This window comes from Kogia breviceps, chromosome 1 (genome assembly GCF_026419965.1).
Source record: "Kogia breviceps isolate mKogBre1 chromosome 1, mKogBre1 haplotype 1, whole genome shotgun sequence".
NCBI lineage: Eukaryota > Metazoa > Chordata > Mammalia > Artiodactyla > Physeteridae > Kogia > Kogia breviceps.
Genome location: NC_081310.1, coordinates 11,178,181 through 11,201,861, shown reverse-complemented (window position 1 = coordinate 11,201,861; position 23,681 = coordinate 11,178,181). Strand labels below are relative to the sequence as shown.

Here is a 23,681-nt window from a genome sequence, read left to right as displayed (position 1 = left end):
TTATCAAAACTGAAAAAAAAAAACTCTCTCACTTCATGACAAACTGATATATTTAAGGGCAATGTTAAAATTCTAGCTTTCAAGTGAAAATTAGAAATTTGGAAAACTTGTATCTGCCACTAAGAGACTGACAGCTTCCCAATATATAAAGACTTTTCTTATTAATCCAATGATGATATTAAGCAATGAGTTTTTTTGTTATTATATAATGATATGCATCAACATTTAGGAGATCTTCATAGTTGAGTGAACCAGTATTTTTCAAATGACTAACACATGATTTTGTATGCATGGGTAGAAGATCCATCTGAGGTACGAATCAGACTAAACAATTTAATGTAATAGATTTTAATATGTTCACTGCATGGTTTTAGATTCTGTATTACAACTGACTTTTAAGAATCTCCCACTTTTTGAATTTTGGTGTAGTATCTAAGAATAATATCCACAATTATTCATAAAGGACACTGCAATTCTCATTTCTCCAATAAAACTGTGTGAAGCTACAAAACTACAGTTTGCAATGGATTACGTGGAGAAACAGCAATGCAAATTCAATTATCTTCTCTTAAGCCAAATACTAAGGAAATGTGCAAAAATCATTAAAGTTTAAATGTCCTATATGTTAATATGTAATGAGCTTGCTTATTATTCTTTAAATTGTATTTATAAGTACATATTTTAAAAGCTCTTAGTTTTACTTTTTACTATGGTAAATATAGACTTCCATATACATACATACATATGTAGATTTACAGCTTCCATACACAAAAGCTCTTTGGGTTTCCCAATAATTTTTATGCGTTTGAAAAGGTCCTGAAACCAAACAGTTGATAACTTCTGGTCAAGGTCATCACAGAGAATTTCAGCTAGAAGATCTGCCACGAAAATAACAGGAAAGGGCTTCCCTGGTGGCGCAGTGGTTGAGAGTCCGCCTGCCGATGCAGGGCACACGGGTTCATGCCCCGGTCTGGGAAGATCCCACGTGCCGCGGAGCGGCTGGGCCCGTGAGCCATGGCCGCTGAGCCTGCGCGTCCGGAGCCTATGCTCCGCAACGGGAGAGGCCACAACAGTGAGAGGCCCACATACAGCAAAAAAAAAAAAAAAAAAAGAAAATAACAGGAAAAAACTACACTGAACTCACTTTGTAGAGTGACTCTTAAAGAATGAAATTTAAGGTCATCAAAATGAGAGAGTTGAAATATACCTCCACCCCAAACTTTCCTTTTTTTTGGTAAGGGAATAGTATCTATAACCTTATAATTATTCTTGCTCAAGCTGGCAGTAGCCTAAAAAATACTTCTTATGTAAAAATGCCTCTTTAAATGTTTAATCCATTCTTTCTAGGAATAAATACTGTAATACCACCTATAATATAACCAAAGTTTCTCTCTGTTCATTATTGAAGAAACAAAAAAATTAATATTTTTTGTTTGCCGAGATTATATATTTTAAAATACAAGATAAGAATTATAAACCCTGATCACTTTTTTGAATACTCAAAACTACTTAAAAATATCCTGATAATGACTTAAAATTCTTCTCATTTCTGTATTTCTATTGTTTATATATTAGGAAGTTATAATCTATCTTCACAGATTTCCATTTTGTTCATGTACCAAATAAAATGTGATTTTTTCCAATGTTTAATAGCTATATTTACCTTATATTGTTGCTTTTAATGTTATGTATTTATAGTTCTTTATTAGTTTATATAATGTACATTAAGACTTGGCAACAACTTATGCTTTTTCATTGTTCGCATTCCCAGGCCAATAGTCTCCCAAATTGCCTCTCTCAACGTTGTGTAATAATGGTGAATTTGATGATTATATGTACACTAATAATACACAGACTTCGATGAAATTAACTATCAAAACAAAGAAAAAAGCAAACGTATTTACTGTACTAGACTTTGAGAGTCCTCCTCTGTCTCAAGTAAGTTTTATGCCATGTTGAGGTTATTTATTACCACAGGAAAATCACATGTTCATACTTCATTATTACTGCTTCCAGGACATATTCAAAATGGAAACAGATTTTTATTAGCTTTTTCATATCATCTAGATTGATACATATTTATATGTTAGATTTTACAAGGAAACTAACTCCAATTAACTAATCTATTGGAAAGAGAATCAGATGCAGTATCTCATGTGTTTGAATGCATTAAAAAGGAAAGTTTAAGGTTAAGAGGCACTATTTTGCAGAAGATTAGTGAGAAATTGTAAATTGGGATTCCAGGAGCACTAAATCATCCGAATTAAAAAAAAAAGTTTATAGAAAGATTTCAGTAAGGGGACATATTGAAGAGAATGAGGGTCAATAAAGAGGGAAAATGTTTGGATATTCAGCAAAGGAGGAAGGGAAGAAAGAAAATAGGCTGAAAAGGGATGAAAAAGAACTAAGGGGAAAATATGATTTAAAAGGATTTTTATACATCATACCTGTATGTCAGACATTGGGAAACATCCTTCACAAAGATTTCTCCCCATGAAAATGTTAAAATATCGATTTTTCTTGCACGCATAATAGAGTGGTAACTGCTTGATGATGCATATGGGACAAAAAGGGTCATGTCTGAGTTAGAGAAGGAAAAGTTGAATAACAAAACCTCAGAAAGAGAAGTACACTGGATCTAGAAGGCAAATGAAAGCAGAGGTTTGCATGATACCTGAATTCTCGTCTCATATTGGGTCTACATGCCAGCTTCACTGTCATCCACCACGGACAGGACTCCTGCACAAAAGAAATGGCTGGCTGGTCTTCTCACCCTCACATCTCAAGGTCTTACTAATAGAGACAAACCCTGTCTGCTATGACATGAATGCTGTGTCTCCCCAAAATTTATGTATTGGAATCCTAACCCCCAAAGATGATGCTATTAGGAGGTGGGGTCTTTTGGAGGTGCTTAGGTCACGAGGATGGAGCCCTCTTGAATGAGATTAGTGTCCTTCACCAAAACCCCACCACGATGGCACCTAGATCTTGGACTTGAATCTTCAGAATTGTGAACTGTTGTTTGTAAGCCACCCAGTCTGTGGCATTTTTTTGTGTAGAGCAGCCTGAAGAGACAAAGACACTGTCTCAAGTCCATTTGAAGGAATGGGGGAGGGCATTCACCTGCTTAATGGAGAAACAAAATAGAACATGATATGTGTATTGTAACAGGTGATCCAATTTATGTAGAGTGGAAAACATTTTACATAAAGTAATAATTCATTGCTGTGTGTGTTCAGAGGTTGAAGTAAAGTATTAAGAAAAATATCACAGAGCACTCATCAAATGTGTATTGAGCACTTGCTGTGTGTGAATGTGAGAGCTGACTCTAGGAGCTCTAGCAGATAACTAAGCATTCAGATGTCTTAAAATTCTGCCTGTGTCTCGTGTTTTCAGAGTTCCAGTGGGCAGGGCAATCCTTCCCAAACATGTTAAATATTCCGATAGTTTATTTCAGCATTCCCAGACTTTATCCTCCCCTACCCCCAGATACCGTTCAGTCTTTCAACTTCCTTTTCCTCAAGAGTTCATTTTCTTTGTTCTTCCTCTTAGTTCATAATAATAATCTCATTTTGAATTGGACTAGAATTGGAGGAGATCATGAGGAGAAGGAGCAGAGAGATGGGAAATTTGTCAGACTCCATGAAATAATGCAAATCTGCATTTGGAGATCAGTTTGAAATGGCGCTTCAATTAAAATCATTTTGATATCTAGGGTTTTAGACTATTCCTATGGTTGTCATGTTAAAGTACATATACACATGCATATATATGTATTGATATATAGGTATAAATATTATATACTAAATTTTATATATAATGTATAGATCTATATATAATGTACATATTTATAATGTATGCATATAATATATAATAATGTATGCACATGTGTATGCATTTATACATATATAATTATATATGTTATTATTAGTAAGATGGTATTACTCCACAAAGACTAGGGATTCAGGATTCAGTCTGGTTGTATAAGGTTTCCATTTGATGGAGATAATAATAAAATAAAGTAATAATATTATTTCTTTAACATAAAATGTATTTATAATATAAAACATTTCAATGATATACAAGTTAAATAATTTTAAAACACTTGATAACATTTTTAAAGACAGAGAATACATATTATATTAGAGCACAGGTTGGCAAAATTTTTCTGTTGGAGCCAGGTAGCAAATATTGTAGGGTTTTAGGACCGTGCTCTCTCTCTGTGGCAACTAACTGCCATTAGGTTGTGAAAGTGGCCACAGACAATATGTAAACATATAAGCATGGCTTTTTCATTTATGCACATTTTAATATGAATTCCATACATCTTCATCAATCAAAAATATTCTCCTTTTGATGTTTTTCAACAATTTAAAATATAAAAAACATCCTTGCCCCACAGGCTGATACAAAAAATGGTGAGGGCTGGATTTGGCCTATATGCCAATTTCTAACTCCTGTCATAGAGCATATATAAGAAGTACATGACATAGCTCGCAGATAAAGAATGACATAGACCTAAACTCATTCTTCTCTGTGACATTAGAGAAGTGATTTCATCCTATCTCACTTTCCATTGTTAATGAAGATGAGATAACTTTGTACAAATATTTTAATAAATTTTTAGTGGTTTACTGCAGCCGCATGCACTGCCTCAGGAGAACCAACCGTGCAGACCTGTGCAACTCCACGTGCCGTGACAGCACGTTGCTAGCTTGAAATTGACCACGGTGGAAATATTTATACTACAAGAACTAGTAAATTCTCTAAATCAGGTGTTTTTCTCCCCTAAAGAGTTTGTTGTTAAGCCTTTACCAACAGACCTTTAAATGTAATATTTCTATGGACCCTTGGCTCCTCTGTGAATAAGACATGACAGCACAAAATAGTATAGTTGAGGCACTTTATAGGAACACTATCTAATTACTTCTCAATAATTGTTACAACTATTTTTCTTTAATGAAATGAATGTCATTTTTACTTACCTCAAAAATTTTAGAATAGCAACAAAAGTTGACTACGTCAAAGAAACAAGATTATCACAGGCTTTGGAATTTACTTCGGTAAGAAAAAGGATTTTGATGTCACGCGAATTCATGAGAGGGATAGTGGTAACAGTGCAGACTTGCTATTTGGATAGAGGGCCACACGCTTTACCAGAAAGAAAGAATTACACTGTACATTATAAAGAAAAACTTCAACTGACCCACATTATACAGGAAGTGTTAAGAAATAATGTTAATGGAGGTGTACTTTGCAGGTTTCATTTTAGTTTGTTTTTGTTTATTTTTCCGGATTTTAAAATATCAGATATTGAAAACCAGTTCTTAGGGTTAGATGAATTCAAGAGAATAGTTGAAAAAATTCCATAAAGACAGGGTAAAAAAACAGAATTTCGGCTAGAAGTGAGTCACTGATATTGCTTATCCACTTCCTCTTTCAAAAATTTCTGAAAACACACCCTACAAATTTCCAACCTCTTTTCCACTGTATTCTACTAACAAACTCTAGTACATATTTTTTGTTGTCCTAATGTAATTTTATATTATTCTATTAAAATGGGAAAAATAAAAAGCAAAACAGAAACAAAAATCTCACATTCCTGTAAATGTGCTGGGGAAAAAATCCAAATTCAGTAAAAATATTTCATCTAGCAAGAAGTCTGTATTTTTTTTTATTGTGTGTGGTGAGTAATAGCCAACATAGGAATTAAGCTAAATTGAAAAAAGAAAGTCAAGAAAAGCCTTTGGCGATCTTTGATTTATTTAGTTCAGAAGTTTTGGAAAACAAATATTTGTTTCTATCATTTACTGAATTTTGTTCCAAATAATGCATCTTTATTTTACGCTGCCTATTTATTTATTCTATAATACCCAACTTGAATTATTTCATACTTTTCTTAAAAATCTTGCACTCTAATGACATACTTGAATATTTAATTTTTATTTTAATAGAAATTAAGGTCTCTTTTGATATATTTTACTCCACTATTTGTTTCAATTTCCATTTCTCCACTCATTCCTTAAACGTATCCTCAGATTCTGTCTACATATTTCCCATGGTATTACATTCAGATCTTATGGTTTCACGTGCACTGATGTTTGCCACCTTACTCTCTAATCTCCCCTGAGCTTCAGACATACATATCCAGCTCCAGCTGAATGTGATTAAAAGAACACTTAAAGTTAACAAGTTTATAAGCAAACTCATCAATTTGCTTCCATTCCATTCTACTGTATTTCCTATTATGTTTGAGGGTAGAACCATCTATTTCAGTGGTTTACAAACTCTATTTAACCCACACAGAGCATAAAGTTCATTATGAACTTTTTACAGAGCATAAAGTAACAGTGTCTTTCTCCAGCCATAATTTTCTGTTAAGGAATATTTCCTTGAGGTATGCAGGCAGATATATAAAAAATATCTTATGCGTGGAAGGAATAAGCAAACTTACAGGATGCATAAAATAACAAATCTTAATACCTGTGCTTGGAGAGAAATTTATAGCAGTGAAAGCCTATATTAAAAAAAATTAAAGCTCTCAAGTCCATAACCCACCTTTTCTCTCTATGAAACTAGAAAAAGAAAATTACAGTACATACAAAGCAAATAGAAGAAAAGAAATAATAATAATCACAGTGGAAAAATCAGATAAAAAAGAGAATATAAAGAAAACTAAAAGTTAATGTTTTGAAAAGAAACAAAATTGACAAACTTTTGGGCTAGACTGACCAGACAGGCAGACAGATGGGGAGAAGAGATGGATAAGAAAGTGAAAAGACTGGAAGGAGATATTTATATATCATACTACTGATAAGGGATTGGCATCCAAATACATAACTTACTCTTACAAATTAATAATGCAAATAAAAAACAAACAAAAAGTGAGTGAAGAAAATTCCAATAGATATTTCTCCAAAGAATATACACACTGGGCAATAAACACATGAAAAGATGTTTAGCATCCTTAGTCTCTGGAGAGATATAAATTAAAATCAGAAAGATGCCACTTCACATCCACTTGGATGACTATAATCAAAAGGCCAGATAATAAAAAGTGTTGGTGAGGCTATGGAGTCATGGGAGCTGTCAGTCATGGTTGGTGGAAATAGAAAATAGTACAGCCATTTTGGAAAACAGTTCGGCAGGTCCTCAAAATGTTAAATACAGGATTATCTTCTGAATAGTCAATTCTGCTCATAGATACATATCCAAGAAAATTGAAAACATACGTCCACATTTTTAAAAAAAGCTCATGAATGTTGACAGCAGCATTATTTATACTAGCCAAAAAGTGGAAACAACCCAAGTGTCCGTCCAACAACTAACTGATAAGTAAAATGTGATATACACATACTACTGATACATGCTACAACATGGGTGAAACAGACAGCACTATGCTAAGTGAAAGAAGCCAGTAACAAAAGACCACATATTGTATGAAATGTCCAAAATAGGCAAATCTATGAGGACAGTTAGTAGATTAGACAAATCTATAGAGACAAATAGCCTAGGGATGGGTGTGGAGTATGGGGACAGACTGAGGTTTTTTGGGGACAGTGACAATGTTCTTAACTTAGATTGTGGTGATGGTTGCATACATTTGAATATGCTAAAATCCAATGACTTGTAAAAAAATGCCAATAATTTATTTTGAAATCAAATTTTTAAAATATGTAGACTCAGTTTTTTTTTTTTTTTTGTGAAAGAAATCTGTAATTACAGATTTCTTAATGATTTAAGCATCAGGTCAAACTTCAAGTATTTTATAATAGAGATACTGGTACAAATGCATACTCTCTTATGATTTTGTCCTAAATTTTTCCTTAGCTTTTCATTTTATGTATTTTCAACCTGACTTCTACTAAATACATTCAAATTTTTATTGCACTGACTGGTCAACACATCTTAAACTAGCAAATCTAAAACCCGTGCTTCCCCAGATCAGTTCAGGCACAAATATTTTAATAGTCTGTCAACATTCATATAAATTGTTTGAAACTTTCCCAGCAAGTTTCATAGATTCATGTAGAATGAGCTTTATGGTTTTCTGAACACAGGTCAAAGAAAAATTTAAATTCTTTTAAAGAATTGAAACATTTAAATTCTTTTCTTTGAAAATCTTAAGAAATTTTCACTTTTTATTCCTGCTTACTTCCTAGGCTTACAATGTAACTGTAAGTCTTTGTGTTTTTATGTTCACTGTGATACAATTATCAGTTGACTACCATGCATAACAAGTTAGAAAAATTCATCGATTCTGATAGTAAAAGAAAATTTTTTAAAAGAGAAAATAGTGTATGTGCTCTCATTGTACTATTACTTTGGAAAATAACTACAATTAATTATTATGAGACCTAAGACTACATGTTTTCAGATTATCTCTAATAATATAAATAACATTGTGCTATATATATTACTACATCTACATTCAGAAAATCAGTACAGCTGTCCTCAGTTGTCTACATTGCTACACGTCTTACCTTTGTCTTGGCAAGCTGATAAGGGGTTGTTTATGACATCTCTTGCTAAGGCTAAAGAGCTTGTGTACAATTTTCTGTGCCTTTAGGAAAAGTTGCTTCATGCTGTTCTCCAGTTGTTCATAGCGGCGCTGAAAATTAGAGTCCATTGTCCACAAATGCATTACGGTAGATGTGTTGAGGAAATAATTCATGGGTAGCCTTTTCATAAAGAACTTGAATTCATCTGAAAAAATGCCAAAATTCAACACTTTAATAATAAAATAATTATTTTTCCTTTTCCCCAAAACACATTTAGTATGTTAACGTTAAAAAAGAATACAATCTATTATTTTCTGTGTAGCAAATTAATGGCAAGAAGGAAATTTTTTTTATGCCTTAGGATTGTTTTCTTTTTTTGTTCCCCTCAAGAAAGAACATTCACAGAAAAAGATAATTAAAATAATCTTGCTACAGCAAATAATGGAGGCAGAAAGTTTAAGGTGAACTTAATTTTTCCACATTCTCCTTTCGATGGTATTTGAATTTGATGGTATTGAAGTTTTTCCCATAGGTGGTGGTCATTAATCTAGCTTTCCTTTTTGGCAATAGTATTAATAATCTGTTCCAAGTATTGTTCATTAAAAAAATATTTTCAGAAGATTTCATTAAATCAGTATATAAATATATATATTTATATTTTATCATTACTAAATGATTATATTGTTTAAGGAAAAAGAGGAAACTTTTATAGTGTAAAATATAATGTTCAACTATGTACTCTGGTTGTTCCCTTAGTAACTGACCACATTTCAATTTGTTAAAACAACAGTTTAAAACCTAACTGTATACTTAAGAGAAAAAAATTTAAAAAGAATTTAAAGCTCCAGTATTGGCTTTTCGTGTGTGTCAATAATTATCATGTCTAAATTATTTTCTTTTCAAATGTCTAAGTAACTAACAGTAGGAACAAAAGTTGACACTACAATAAAATAATCATCTAAAAGGTCTATTAATTATCTCAACACAGAAGAGCCAAAAGGTAGAAACAACCCAACTATTCATCAATAGATGAATGGCTCTACCAAGTGTGGTATATACATAAAATAGAATATAAGCCTGAGAACAAAGGACAAGTATTGTATGATTCCCCTTATATAAAATATTTAGAATGTTCACGTTCATTGAGACAGAAAATGGATTAGAATTTCCCAGGGGATGGGGGATAAGCAGATGGGACGTTTTTGCATAATAGCTATAGAATTTCTGTTTGTGGTGATGAAAACTTTTTGGAACAAAGATAGTGGTGATGGTTGCACAGCACTGTGAGTGTAATTAATGTCATTGAATTGTTCATTTAAAATGGCAAATGTTATGCTATATATACATTTTACCACAAAAATTTTTAAAAAAACAGAAACAAAGAGTAGAGCCTTCTCCCCATCTCTCCTTTTCTTCTTAAATATTATGATCATGGACTCAAAATATTAACATTTTATTTATTTTAGTAGCTCTTTAAAGGATTTATTGTGTTTAGCATATCACATTGCCCCCAGTTCCATGTTGGAGTGGCTGGGTTTCCTCTGCATATATACTCCAGCACAGGACAAGATTTGGAAAATGTTTTCAGTAGCTGAAGATGTATTATTTAATAAGTGATACAAACCACATTTTAGTCACTATTCTACCCATAAAAATGTTATATGGCAGGCATTAACCCTCAGTCTCTCTGTACCTTAATTTCCTCCTTTGTAAATGAGATAGAAAGTTTTGGATAATAAGAATCTCATTTTATTTTAAAATTCTATGATGTTACAGTTGTTTTAAAGGACTGTTTTAAATATCCAATTCAAAAACAGTTGTTTTCAAAAAAAAAAGTTGTTTTCAAATAGCCAGTTACAGGCGTTAGTGTTTAACTGAACTTGGACAAGGTATGTTAATACTGATTCCTTATTAGTAGAGAATGGCTCAATTGCAGTGTTTCAAAACCTCCAAATTATCATCCACATTTTAAAAAGTATGCCATTTACATGGGAAAAGATAAACTACACATATACATATTTAAAGCAACTAATTTATATTTTTATATATCAGGACTATTTCAATAATCAAATCCAAACTATTTCGTCAGTGATGGAAAATGCAACTTTTAAACAATTAACAGAAAATTCTATTCATGAATTTTGGTGTTGATATTTTTTTCTAGAGGAAATAAATACAAAGTTCTGGCATCTTTTGGACATTAAAGGTATAGACTTTACCAGAAGAACAAGGAAAAATAAAATAAAAGGAAATTAGGACATTTTATTGCAAAATTTATGGGGAAAGATTTTTGAGCATATATCCATTTGATGTGCTTCAAATCATTTTTTTAAGTAAGCAGGGTATAAATAAGAGATACATTTTAAAATTCCAATTTCACAGTACCCTACATTTTGTTTGGTCCCATATGTCTCTTTTGAGAAACTCTCTCCTTTGAATAAAGGAGTTCGTGCATGGAAACTGGAAAGCATTCCTTGGATTATTCACAGAGCAGATGCCACTACTGTGAAAACTAATCATTCATTTCATTGTCATCTTTTATTTGAACACTTTTGATAAGCCTTTATTGTTTCATGGGTATGCATATTTTAGTTATTTCATTGTTTGTTATAGTAGTATTATGAAAGTTTCTAAATCAGTAAATTTCATTCACGTTAAAGAATATGTTAATTTATTTAATTTTACCGAAGTGTATGTAACAGTGTATGTCCACTGAAAACTGGCACTATGTAATTTCTAAGAAACAGTTTTAACATGACATTTGAATAATGACTTCATTATGAAGTCATTAAGAGTCACCATTGACAGTCACCCAAAACATTTATTGGACACCTGTTGTGTACAAAACATACAGATGTTTCAGTCTATGAGTGAGAATATGAATAAACCTTTCATCTTATTTTAAAAACATGACAAACAACATTAAATATTTTTAAATGTTAAAATAACATCTTATCTAAAATTCATTCTACTTAGAAGTCAATAGAATCTCCAGAAATACTCCTGTGGATATCTTTTCTTTTATTTTTGGCAATTAGTAAAGTTCTTATTTATAGAATATGAAAATGAAATTTGAATGATACGTTAGAATTATTATATAAATCTAGAGATTTACATAACTACAAAGAGAAAAGATAACGATTAGGGGACATCAGATAACATTTTACCCTACAATAATTTCCAAACCCACGTAGGAGATAAAGTGCCGTTGTTTTTCAAATGGCAAGTTAACAATGACTAGCCATACTTTTTGGGGGGATAAATTTTTAAAACAAATTAATGTCATATAAAAATAGCCCAGGAGAAATACATTCAATATCTGAATTACTAGAGAGAGATTAATCTGGAAATCCCTGTTTGCTAAGTATGTATGAACTGAGGACTTTTGCTCAGCATACTTTTGAGGACTATAGAGAAACAAAACAACAACAATAATACTAGTGGTAATAAACATCCTGTATGCTGGAAGGAATTTACAGTCAGTCGGTCGTCTTCACAAAACTAATTCACATGAAGCAAAAAATAATACGAAGGTAGTTGTATGATATTAATGAATTCTGTGGAGGTGAAGAGAATTAGGGTAGGTGACGTCTTTCCAATAAAATATAGAAGACTAGCCAGGCACCAGGTTAATTCTCTAGATTACAACTATTCCTCCATTAAAAATGAGTTTCTTTCTAAAATAGCTGAGCAAGGTTTGTTGGTTTTTCCCCCCTCTCCTCTAATGCAAACTCTAGTTAACATCTGATATCTAATTAGCTAATTTTAAAACTAATTCGCTCTCTCTCTCTCTCTGTTAACATGAGTTCTCACTTTGGTAGGAACTCAATTTTAAGTGCTTTAAATATTAACTCAATCCCCCCAATAATCCTTCACGTAAATTTTACTGGAGCTGTTATGTATGTAGAATGCCGACGAGTTTTAGTTTCATGACTTCAATGTCGGCAAAAATATTTTATTAATGCTACTGCATTTGCATATTGATCTTATGTATTTATATATTTATGCATTCTATTCTCATGCTTCACAGTTGAATTAAATATGTAAGAGTGGAGAACGGAACATTTTCAGGGTGTAAAAGAACCAGCCATAATACATAGAGCCTGATTTGTGTTTCTGCCTTTATTGATGAGCATGAAAAGCATTGACCAATGTATTGATAATGCATTTTCACATATTCAGAACCTCTGATCAGAACTGCTTTGGAATATATTTTCAAAGGTGTTCTAAAGCATTCTAAATTTTCTAGAGCTTTGGGAGCACATAATTTACTAACAGTAATCAGAAACTTTTGTATTATTTAGAGACAATTTCTTGAGTTGTAAATCCACCAAAATATTCAAAAACAGAAGCTGTTTCCATTAGAAAGCAGGACTATGGGTAGGGAGGACTCAGGGAGGAAACTTGTGCTTTTATGGTATTTATTATTTCATATGAATGTGTTATTTTACTAAAATTTAAATAAATATTGTGAATCAGAAAAAAACGTAGCCAAAAATACTATTAAATTGTCAGTACACTATGTTTATATCTTCTGTTTCATACGTTTACATGAAATGCTATTATTTAGTGACTTGCTAATGTAAAAGTAAAAGCGTACTGGCTCACATTCCATGTTTTTTTTTCCTGTATCAATTAACATAGTGGTACACTCAAAGTATCTTCTCAGTAGAAATGACAACGCAATATAGATAATAATTTCAAGTATTATGAAAGCGTAGCAATAGTCTTACTACAATAACAAAATATTGTACAGTATATAGCAAAGTATGTAAAGTACATGGACACAGAGCAATCTTTAAATGAAAGAATGTAATAGGCAAAAAAAAAAAATGTTTGTCAGATATATAAGAAGAATCCACGCAAACGTTTGTTTTTAAGCAGGAAGGATAATCGATTCTCATTTTGTGATACTACTGGTCTAGCGTCTTCAAACTCCTCTCTCCTGCTTATGTTTGTAAACACAGGATTTTTTTGAAGTAATACATGTTAATAATATATCCTAGCAACACAAATTTTCTGTAATCAGTAAGTTAAAAAAGCAAACATTATCTCCTTATACTGAATGCAGTACCGAGGCCTTATCTATACATGAACACATGGCAAATATAGTCTGTTTCTATGGATGGATTTTTGTTTATCAGTTTGTTTAGCTTTCAGTAGGTTTATACCTATACGGAGTACTACCTCCAATGCTGACAAATAAATATCAAACTACCTACCACCGGACCTCAAAGTTATTGCTCAACCAGAACCCCTTCTAATAAAGCTGTTTCTTGTTTCTTGAGAATCACACTTTCTTAGAAGATAGTATGGATTCTTCTATCTTCCTCTGATTTAAGATTTGCCTAGCAAATAAATTGTGAACCTTGACGCTCCAGAAATGCAAGCCTTAAGTAGGTAAGACACAAAACTGAGAAACAAATGCAAAAGTGCGTAGGAAGAAGGGCTGATGGGGAAAAAAAAGTCAAGACAGAGAAAATTTAGGCAATGGGTGTCCTGAATGGCAGATGTTACCAACGGCCAACACGAAAATCTGACCTTTGACGGAGTACAATGAATAGGCAGATTTTGACCCATTCCACAATCCTGACTAGAACTGGTTGATTTTTAACTTTTACAAAGTACTTTTTTTCCTCCAAACATTTCTCAGGGACTATTTGAATCACTTGTACCAGTTTCGAATTTCGTCAACTTCTACAGTAAATCACTGAGACGACTTTGAGTGGTCACGTATCAATGCAAGTCTATTCAAACCATTCTATAAGCCACGGGTATAGCATTTACGTTGCAATTGACAAAATACTGTAATGCTGCATAAAGTAAATGGCAAGCCTGTTCAATAGCTTGTGAACTGGCCAATTTTCTGAGGCTGCAAGGGGGTTCAAGTGGGCATAAATCAGAAGTCGAAACTAATTCCTTAGTGGGTGCCTAGAAATAAGTTGTGCTTTCCCTAACCATTTTCTTTTTCTCTGAAAGGTACATCATACATATTTTTATATTAAAATACTTCAATACAGCAAGACAATGAATCTGGCCTTCATTGGATTGCCCTGTTTATGAACCCCTCTTCAAATGTTTGAGAACTTACCCAAACAGAGCTTTATCTCTCTAATGATAACTAGGTTATTTCTATAGTTATAGTTTATCTCTCTAACTCTAACTAACTAACTCTAACTATAGAACAGGCAAGACCCAGGTCTTCACTTTCCCAGTGCCCTTGTAGCTACAGAGTGGATGCATCATCTAAGCTATAGAAATCAGGTGTACCCATGCAGAGTTTGGATCTTAAGCTGCTGATGCAATAACAAAGAGGATGCCTAGAGCAATTCTCTAAGGAGATAGCGGTTACAGCAGTAATGGTAGTACTATTGTATGGTCAGGCCACTCAAGATGGCTATTCTCTTGCTCTCTGTCCATCTCCTGCTTGACCAGTGCCTGCTTGACCTACACCCCACTCACATAATCTACCTTCCTAAGTACCTGCCCCAGGCTTCAGCTAGTGATTGTTCTAGCTTTAGATCAGAACTCTCCACTATGCTTATCAAAGGGGGACGCCCCTCTGCTGGTTTCCTTGGCAACCAATAAGCCAACTTGATGTCAATTCCCCTATAACTGGTAACCTCCTCCTGTCTATGGGAGCAAAGATGGCCACTCTATCCTGTCCTGGTGTCTGCAGCACACGGTGAAGTATCCCTCCAGGACCTTGCTTCAGACGTGTAAGCTCCCCCATCCATTAAACCATTGATGTCTCTGTCACTGACTCTGGGCTCTTTCTTCAGTCTTGAAGCTAGGCAAGTACAAGCCTCTCAGGCCTGTGGGGTGCAGCCCAACAGCGATCCACTGTTCACTGCATTTAGCAATGGTGACCTCACTAAATAAGTCTTCTGCAAGATTTTTCACTTGTTCCCAACTAAGTAGCACAAGAGTATGCTTCTCTAGCTTTCTTGATGATTCTATATGCTATCCAATATCCTTTAATAGATTCCTTATCAGGTTGGGTCAGCTAGAGACTGTTTTTCTTACTTACAGTAAAAAATCTGGGTGATAGAGGTACTGGTATAAGAAGTGGTTTGGAAGAGTCTCCATGGACAATAAGGAGAGTATGTGCTTGGTTTTCTGGATTAGTTGGGGGAAAAAGGCTTTTTAAATCCATACAGTATTAAAGGTGGAAGTTTGACAACAGAAGTACCACCTGTGCTCACCTAGAATGAAGAGTTTGTTGTAGAAATGGCATTTGGGATTATGTGCCTACATAGAACTGAATGAGGCACATAAAAAATTCAAAGACTGAGGGTGACTTGGTTACTACAAATAGAGGTAGCTTGCTTAAAGAGTTCAAAATCCTATACTTATTTTTTCCTCAAAGCACAGAATGAGTACTGGTGAGTACTGGAGACTTTCAAGGACTGTGCTAAAGGGATCTTTTATCTCTTGCAGCTGTAGGCCTTCAAAACAAACTTTTATCCCAAGATTGAATTTAAATTCCTGACAGATCTGTTAAAATTAGAAAGAACACTGGGAAGAGATGGGAAGCTGGGAGCTGGAAGGTAGATATGGGGGAGGGCTGGGGTGAACTCAGAATAACCCAAAGCATTAATGCTTACTTTCCTCGTCCCCACGAAGCAGCACCTTCTGCCCTGCCTGATGGACTAAGCCTGTCCTGCTTTCGGTCATTGTAATGATCTTAATCGAAGGAATGACCTTCATTAGGAAGCCAATGTTCATCATGTCCCACTCTCATCTCCCATCATGTCGCAGCGGAGTTTATTGAAAATATTCTAATATTTCAATGGTTATCAAGAACTTGCTGATTTTTATTGGAGAAAGAACATTAAATGCATTGGTAAAAAGAATACCTGCCAGCATCTCTGATGAACATTGTATTCTGTAGGATGGGAACACCAGTTACTGTGAAAATCTGTGTGAAATCAGATGGGATCTCTGGTTTTAATTAGGATACAATCACCCTTCTGTGACTGAAGCCTAGAAGCAGCTATTAATCAGAGGCACAGTGGACATGGGTACTGTAATAGGTCCCGTGTATTACTCAAAAAAGGTCTAACCTGTAGGAATTTTAGAGTTTGCTAATCAGGTCATGGTCCCTTGGGATTTAAATGTGGAACCAGTGCTGTGAGGTCCTATTTAATTTGTATAATAGAAAAAAAAGTTAAGTCTGCAACAAAGGCCTTACTTCAGTTTTCATGAGCGAGAAGAATGCTGTCCCTGGTCCTGAATAATGTCAAGGACTCAGAACTCCTGCACCACAGCTTAGGTAGAGCAAATAATTCCTTTGCATTGTGAATTAATTCCTTGGGCTCCTAAATGCCACGATATTCCATGAATCGGAGAGTGGCCTTCTAGAAATAAGACAGCAAATTGGGTTTTCCTTGAATCCTCCTCAAATCAGGTCCAGTGGGACCCTAACCCATGCCGTGTTTATTTTCCCAGTCTCTGAATAAAGAATTAGAATAGAGCAGCGGCTCCCTAGCCTATTAAGTAAAATCTATAAAGGAAAGATAAAATGAAGCTTCCCTCTCCTACGAGAAGACTAAATTCAAAGTGATGTTGCTTGTTTTTTATGCTTGACACCGTTGCAGGATCGGTTCAACACTGAAAATTTTGAGAATAATAATCATATTCCATCTCTAACATGTTGGTGATAGCTCAATCATAGAGTAACTCCAATTACTGGATGTGGTAGCTTACTGGTGGCAGGACTCCTCACAGTAGGGATAAAGTTTCTTCTCTGGTACAAACTCTTTTCTCTATCATTGTAAACACGGAATACTAGAAGCAATTCTTTCCTATGCCAGCTGCGAGAGTGAAACATTTCTATTGTATTCAAGGATCAAATCGTTTCGCAGCCTACGTGCGACAACTGACTTCACAGGAACGCACACCGTCTCATCCTGTCACGGGACATATATTGTTAATGACAGCATACGGAAAAGATGCGAAACACACAAGTGGCGGGTATCCTGGCTGCTGGCGCATACGTTAGCTGTGTGCAAGGTCTGCAAATACATTTTGTGAAAACTCAAGCATCTGATGCCTGAGTGAACTTTCTGAGAGTCCAGTGGTCCTGGGCACATTTGGATATCTTGTCCAAAGCAAAGAACAAGTAACTGCTCCTCCAGCTCCCCTTAATAACAAAGATGTACAGATCTTGGAAGTGGAGACCCAGGAATCATCTGGTAGCATTACTTACAACAATGACTTCAGTGATGTGTCTCGGATGTCAGAGATGCCAGCTGCAGATCCTGTTGCTCCTTATATCCTCAAGCAATCACTCTTGCTATGTGACTTAGGAACCGTTCCTGGCACAGCCTCGGGGCCAGGCTCTCCAGTTCCCCTGCTGATTCTGTGAGTAATCCAATCTGATGTCTGAACATAAATTCCTTTTCTTCTGCAGTCAGATTCTATTCTCACAAGAATGCTGACTGATACAGCTAACGGGGGGCCTCAAATGTAATTAGAATCTGGAGTTCAACAAGAGTGCAACAAATATTTATTGATTGGCTAATGTGTGCCAATCACTATACTAGTTAAGTGCCAGAACTACATTCATAATCATTTTTGTAGCTATGATAATAGTACTTTCTTCATAGGTTTAGCAGATTAAGTTAGGTAATTATGAAAATGCAATAGAATACCTTTTACACAATTAGTGATACATGAATGCTAGCTATTATTTTTCTTCTTATAATTTATTCCGTGATTCTGTGTGTGCCGGGCTGAGCACTTTAAGCGAATTATCTCATTTAATCCTTCCAGCAGTCCTAGGAGATGGGTACTATTATTTCGGCATTTCACCGAGGAGGACGTGCGCCTTAGCAAGGTTCGGCCAATTGTTCAAAGTGACACAGTTATTAATTAGAGCCCAGAACAAAAGAAGTCTGAAAAAAGTATGGCTCCTGCCTTAATAAACATAAACTCTTTTGGGAGTTGACAGAAAAATAAAATTATCATTCCCTATATTTAAAGACTGCTTCTCTTCGGTAGACTTTTCACAAATATTATCACATCCGATCTCATAATAACCCTGCAATAGGATCGGCAGGTTTTATTGAGACTTGATGTGAAACAATTTTGAGTTAAGAGATCATTACACAGAGTCGACTATGAGAAAAAATGAGAAAAACAATGGACTCAAAGAAATATAAAAGGAGAGACCAGTTTATATTTTTTTCTGAGGGGCAGGACAATGTTTTATTTTTCTTTGTATTCTCCCTTTACAAAAGCCTAAGACAGCACATTACAGATAGTATGAATTAAGAATGTTTCTTAAATGGCTTAACCAACTGACAAGATCCAGAAAGAAACAGCTGCAGCTAACTCTAAACATGTATAGAATAATTCATTTGGAAAAGCAGACTTTGAGTTTCGTCATATAAAATATGGAGCCATGAGTGACTCATGTGGGAAAATAAAGTTGAAATAAGATGTGTAGTACAGTTCTGAGCCTTAATATTACTATGGAAAAAGGATTTCAGGTTGAAGGCAACATTATGATATAAAGGCACAGATAAATGTCTTAGTTTTATGGATGAGAAACTGACAAATGGGGTTCAGGTGGTAAAGTTACAGTGTATGTGAATTTCAGAGTATTGATAAATAATCAAAATATCCTGCAATGACATGTGATCATTAGTCATAAACAAAACTGTGAGTACGTACTCATGATTGCATAAGGATTTTTACATCTGGTATCTTTTAAGTATCAAGCACTCTTCTAGGCACTTAATTCTCTTAATTCTACACAGTAGTTATTGCTGTTACAGCCACTGTATTAAAACCATACCTATGACTTAGAGATGCTGAGTAAATTTTGTCAGGTGGGAAGCCTTGTAAGTAATGCCTAGAGAAAAACTGCTGAACACAGAAGCAATATCTGCCATGACATCAAATCCATATGAAACCTTGTACCCGCCATCAGAGAATCCAGAGCCAGGGTGATGCTGGTGAGAAGAGAATTTACTTCATACTCTCTAAATAGGAAGTAATACTTAAAGGATATATCCTTTCTCTTGAAACAGAAAAAGCATGCCAGGCACCACCCCTGCCCCTTATACACAAATTGTCAATTTTTGCCGCAGTTTTTATTTTGCATCAATAATGAAAAATGGAGGCCAAAGAACTTTAGTGATTTCCGTATGAACACAGGTCTACAGAAAAGTTGAATTAATACTTAAACTAAGACCTTTAGCCCATAAGCTGTCTTCTATACTATGTGACCATCTTAGATATCATAAACATACATGAAAATATATAATCAGTATTAAAATAATACTAATTCACATGTTATTTAACTATTAGAAACTATTTCCAAACAGGACAATTTTTAAAACTATGTAAATAAAATCACCATTTCTTATAATGTTCAAATTGGCAAATTTATAATTAAGTACAAGCATTAAGGTTTTTATCTTAAGTTATTCTTTTTTTTTTTTTTTTGCGGTATGCGGGCCTCTCACTGTCGTGGCCTCTCCCGTTGCGGAGCACAGGCTCCGGACGCGCAGGCTCAGCGGCCATGGCTCACGGGCTTAGTTGCTCCGCGGCATGTGGGATCTTCCCGGACCAGGGCACGAACCCGTGTCTCCTGCATCGGCAGGCGGATTCTCAACCACTGCGCCACCAGTGAAGCCCTTAAGTTATTCTTATATAGTTTATTCCAGGTATAGTTCCAAGTATAGTTAGGACTCTCAATATACTATAGGAAAATTATCTTAGTCACTTCTCGCTTGATGGAATCTTAATAAATTATCTTAGGACTTTGGAAAACTGAACTTTAACAAAGGGTAGACACACCTTTCAAATAGTGAAACCTCTGAGAGAAAAGCACCCCAGACCCTGCACAGACAGGGCAGGGAGAGTGCGTCTCAAGAGAGAAACGGCCTCTCCGCCAGCCACAGGGTGCGTCTCTACACACAGTTAGGCAGGACGGGAAACCAGGCGGTTATTGGCTCCGTGATATTCAACTGAAATCTGTTTTTTTTTTCCTTCCTTTTCCACAAGTCCTACATACAACTGAAGTATACACTAGAGGAAAAAAAATATGATAAAATATTCAGTGAAACAGCATCAGTACCTGTGGTAGCAAATAAATGCCTAACCTATATAAACCTATATATGTGTGTATATAGATGTATATCCTTAATTCCACCCTCAAATATTTACATATTAGCTTTAATGTAGAATTAAGAGATGTTATAATCTCTACTTTTATCATGCCATGAATGAAACTGATTCCTCGTATTTCCTGAAAGCTCTTTTCTCTGAATTCAATCAACCAAATACACTGTGTGCTGTGTTCCTCCAAAAGATTTTTCCTGTTACTCAAGTATGTCAGGAACTTGGCTTTTTGAATAAAGACAATAATGTGATGCTTCCAATTGTTCATGCTTAGTCTACTCATTCCAAATGAAAACATCTCAGACTGTGGCGTTTACACTTCACACACTGCTGGCAGTTGTGCCCAGTTGTTTGTCATGAACTTGGCACCATCATCACCAATCCAAGGCTGAGAACTCTTTCCCCTAAAGCCCCGTACTTGGACAATTCTGTGTTAGAGGCTGTCAATGAGAGGACCTTGTGAGGTGTGGAAGGTGGACGTGAAACGGAAGCCATTCTTCTCAGAAGTTTATGATGATGGACATGTGACAGTCACACAGAGTTCTTTCCAAAAGTCAGTGACACGGTGGCTTCTACAGCTAGACCAGGTTCCACAGAAGTAGCAACTTCCAAATCCCTCTCCCTGGGCTCCCACTTCACAGGGGCCAGATGCTCGCAGCCTCTTGGACCTGTCCACAGACTCTGCCTTTTCCATCCACTCCATGGCTTTGAGATTAAGTGGATTACGGATGCTTCTCTAATTCCCTGTCTACCCCTTTCATCCCTTCACTTTCCAAGCTCCTCCCTCATGTAAAACACTATTTCCCATTTCAAGCCCCTTTATTCCCATAATCCTTTTTGTGGTTTTATATTCCTAAGCCCAGGGGAAGAAAGCCGGTGAGGCAGCTGTGGCTGATTTCCTACTACGTCCATTGTCCTCTTACGGAGCATGGATTTTAGTGCTGACCGCCAGGGGTTCAAATATAAAACTCCTTGCAGCCTCTGGTGGATATATGACAACGTTCTGGCCAAAGTGACGAAAGCAACCATGTGCGTCTGTGTGTTTTGCGGGGCAAGGGGGGAACTTCTGTGTGGATAAAGTTTTGCTTTTCAGATTTAGGTACCGCCCTCTTGTTTCTCAGCCTTTCCTGCATCTTCTGAGTGAACCGCTGACCAGAAGAAGCGGGAGCAGCCACACTGTAACCATTGGGGAAAAGCCAACGGCAAGGGAGACGCTTTGGATTTCATCTTCTTAAGCCCTTGAAGCAGTCCTGACACTACTACCTCACTTCTGTAACATGCAGATCGTTTTAACTGAGGATGAAGAAGAAAGAGCGGGGGATGCAAATGTTTAAAGCAATAGTTCCTTGATGTCTTATCTTGAGAGCCCCTTACATTCTTAGAAATTATTGAAGACTCCGAAGAGCTTTTGTTTCTGTGGTGTATTTTATAGGTATTTACCATGTTAAGTTAAATATCTAGGGAATTCCCTGGCAGTCCAGTGGTGAGGACTCCATGCTTTCACTGTCAAGGGCCTGGATTCGGTCCCTGGTCAGGGAACAAAGATCCCACAAGTTGCGGAGTGCGACCCTCCAAAAAATCTATTTACTTTTTCATGTAAAATAACAATAATTAACCCTTTACATATAAACAACGTATTTTAATAAGACTAACTATATTTTCTAAAACAACAAATAATAATTTGGGAGAGACTGGCATTGTTTTACATTTTTGCAAACCTCTTTAACGTCTAGCTTAAGAGAAAACACCTGATTCTTATACCTGCTTCGGCACTAGATTTACTGCCATATCACACACCCTGTAATTTCTAGACAACTCCACTGTACACTCAAGAGACATTGAAATTGGAAAAAAAGCAATGACATCTCAAAATATTATAACAAGGGGCATGATCTCATGGACCTTCTAAAAGTTATCTCAGGGACCACCAGGTTTCCCCTGAGGATACATTGAGAACCTCTGTTCTAAAGAATAATCTAATATAAACTGCAACATTCAGAGTTTATATATTAGGTAGCAAATATATATATCATGTAGTTAAGATATAAGATAACTATATAGTTTTATAGGTAATAACAAACATTAATAGTATAATAGAAATAATAATAATAAACAGGATAAATTTCACAGTAAGAGGCAATATCACCTTTTATGTGCTTATCAACAGAAGATGGTATGTTTCTTATTTGAAGAAAAGGGAATCTGTGATATTTATTCCCCAAGAATTTAACATACAGTGTTTCATTTTTCAAATCATCTAAACATAATAATCAAAGATAAAAATCATAAGGTAGTTTAAAGTTAACAGCTGCTGTATACTTTCAATAATCTTCCCCTTTTTCATCACCAATTATCTTGGAATTTCATGGGGCAGAGAAACAGAATGAAAACAGTTATCATTTGATTTTTTCCTGAAATGTGCTACCAGATTTCAAAATCGAAGCATCATATTTATTTGGTCTGCTGCAGTGGTGAGCTGCTATGACCAGAGCTCTGAAAACCACCATTACTATTCTTAGTGGAGAACTCTGAGTGACAGTCATAAAAGATATAAATGATACCAAATGGCCTGAGAGCCTGATGCTTTTGTGGGTGCTTGGCATTATGTACAAGTGGTCTAATAATAAAATCATGGCAATATTACTTCTTTCTCACAACAATATTTTCAATAGTAATCTAAGCAATAAAAGTAATAGCAGGTCTAACACCACTGGCAATATTAAATTGAAAAAGCAGATTGCAAAGCCAGTGAACTTGTTATCAGAGGGATTGATCTATAATAGAACCAATATTTCAAGCTCCCAAATAAATGTTCAATAAAATGATGCTTCACTATTTTGCAACCATTATGGTAGTGATTTACCAAAGATATATGACTTCAAAATATCTTGCAGTCTCTCACATGCTGGGGCAAAACACAAAGAACTAAAATGAAAGTACACTTATTTTTATGTTGCATTGGATTTTAGTTGTTCACAACACATTACTTAACTCATCCTAAAAAAACTAGACACCCAATTTCAAGGAATAATTCTTTGTATTGGA

General features: G+C 35.1%; 1 protein-coding gene across 4 annotated transcripts in view; it reads right to left on the bottom strand.

The window, feature by feature from the left end:
• The window catches only part of BRINP3 (BMP/retinoic acid inducible neural specific 3), a 431,007-nt gene that overhangs the window by 75,365 nt on the left and 331,961 nt on the right, over nucleotides 1-23,681 (bottom strand). For all 4 annotated transcript variants that reach the window (XM_067027571.1, XM_067027570.1, XM_059057529.2 and 1 more), the window contains one exon: nucleotides 8,484-8,706. In XM_067027571.1, the coding sequence (XP_066883672.1) occupies nucleotides 8,484-8,706 (223 nt within the window). The remainder of the gene's footprint in view (nucleotides 1-8,483; nucleotides 8,707-23,681) is intronic.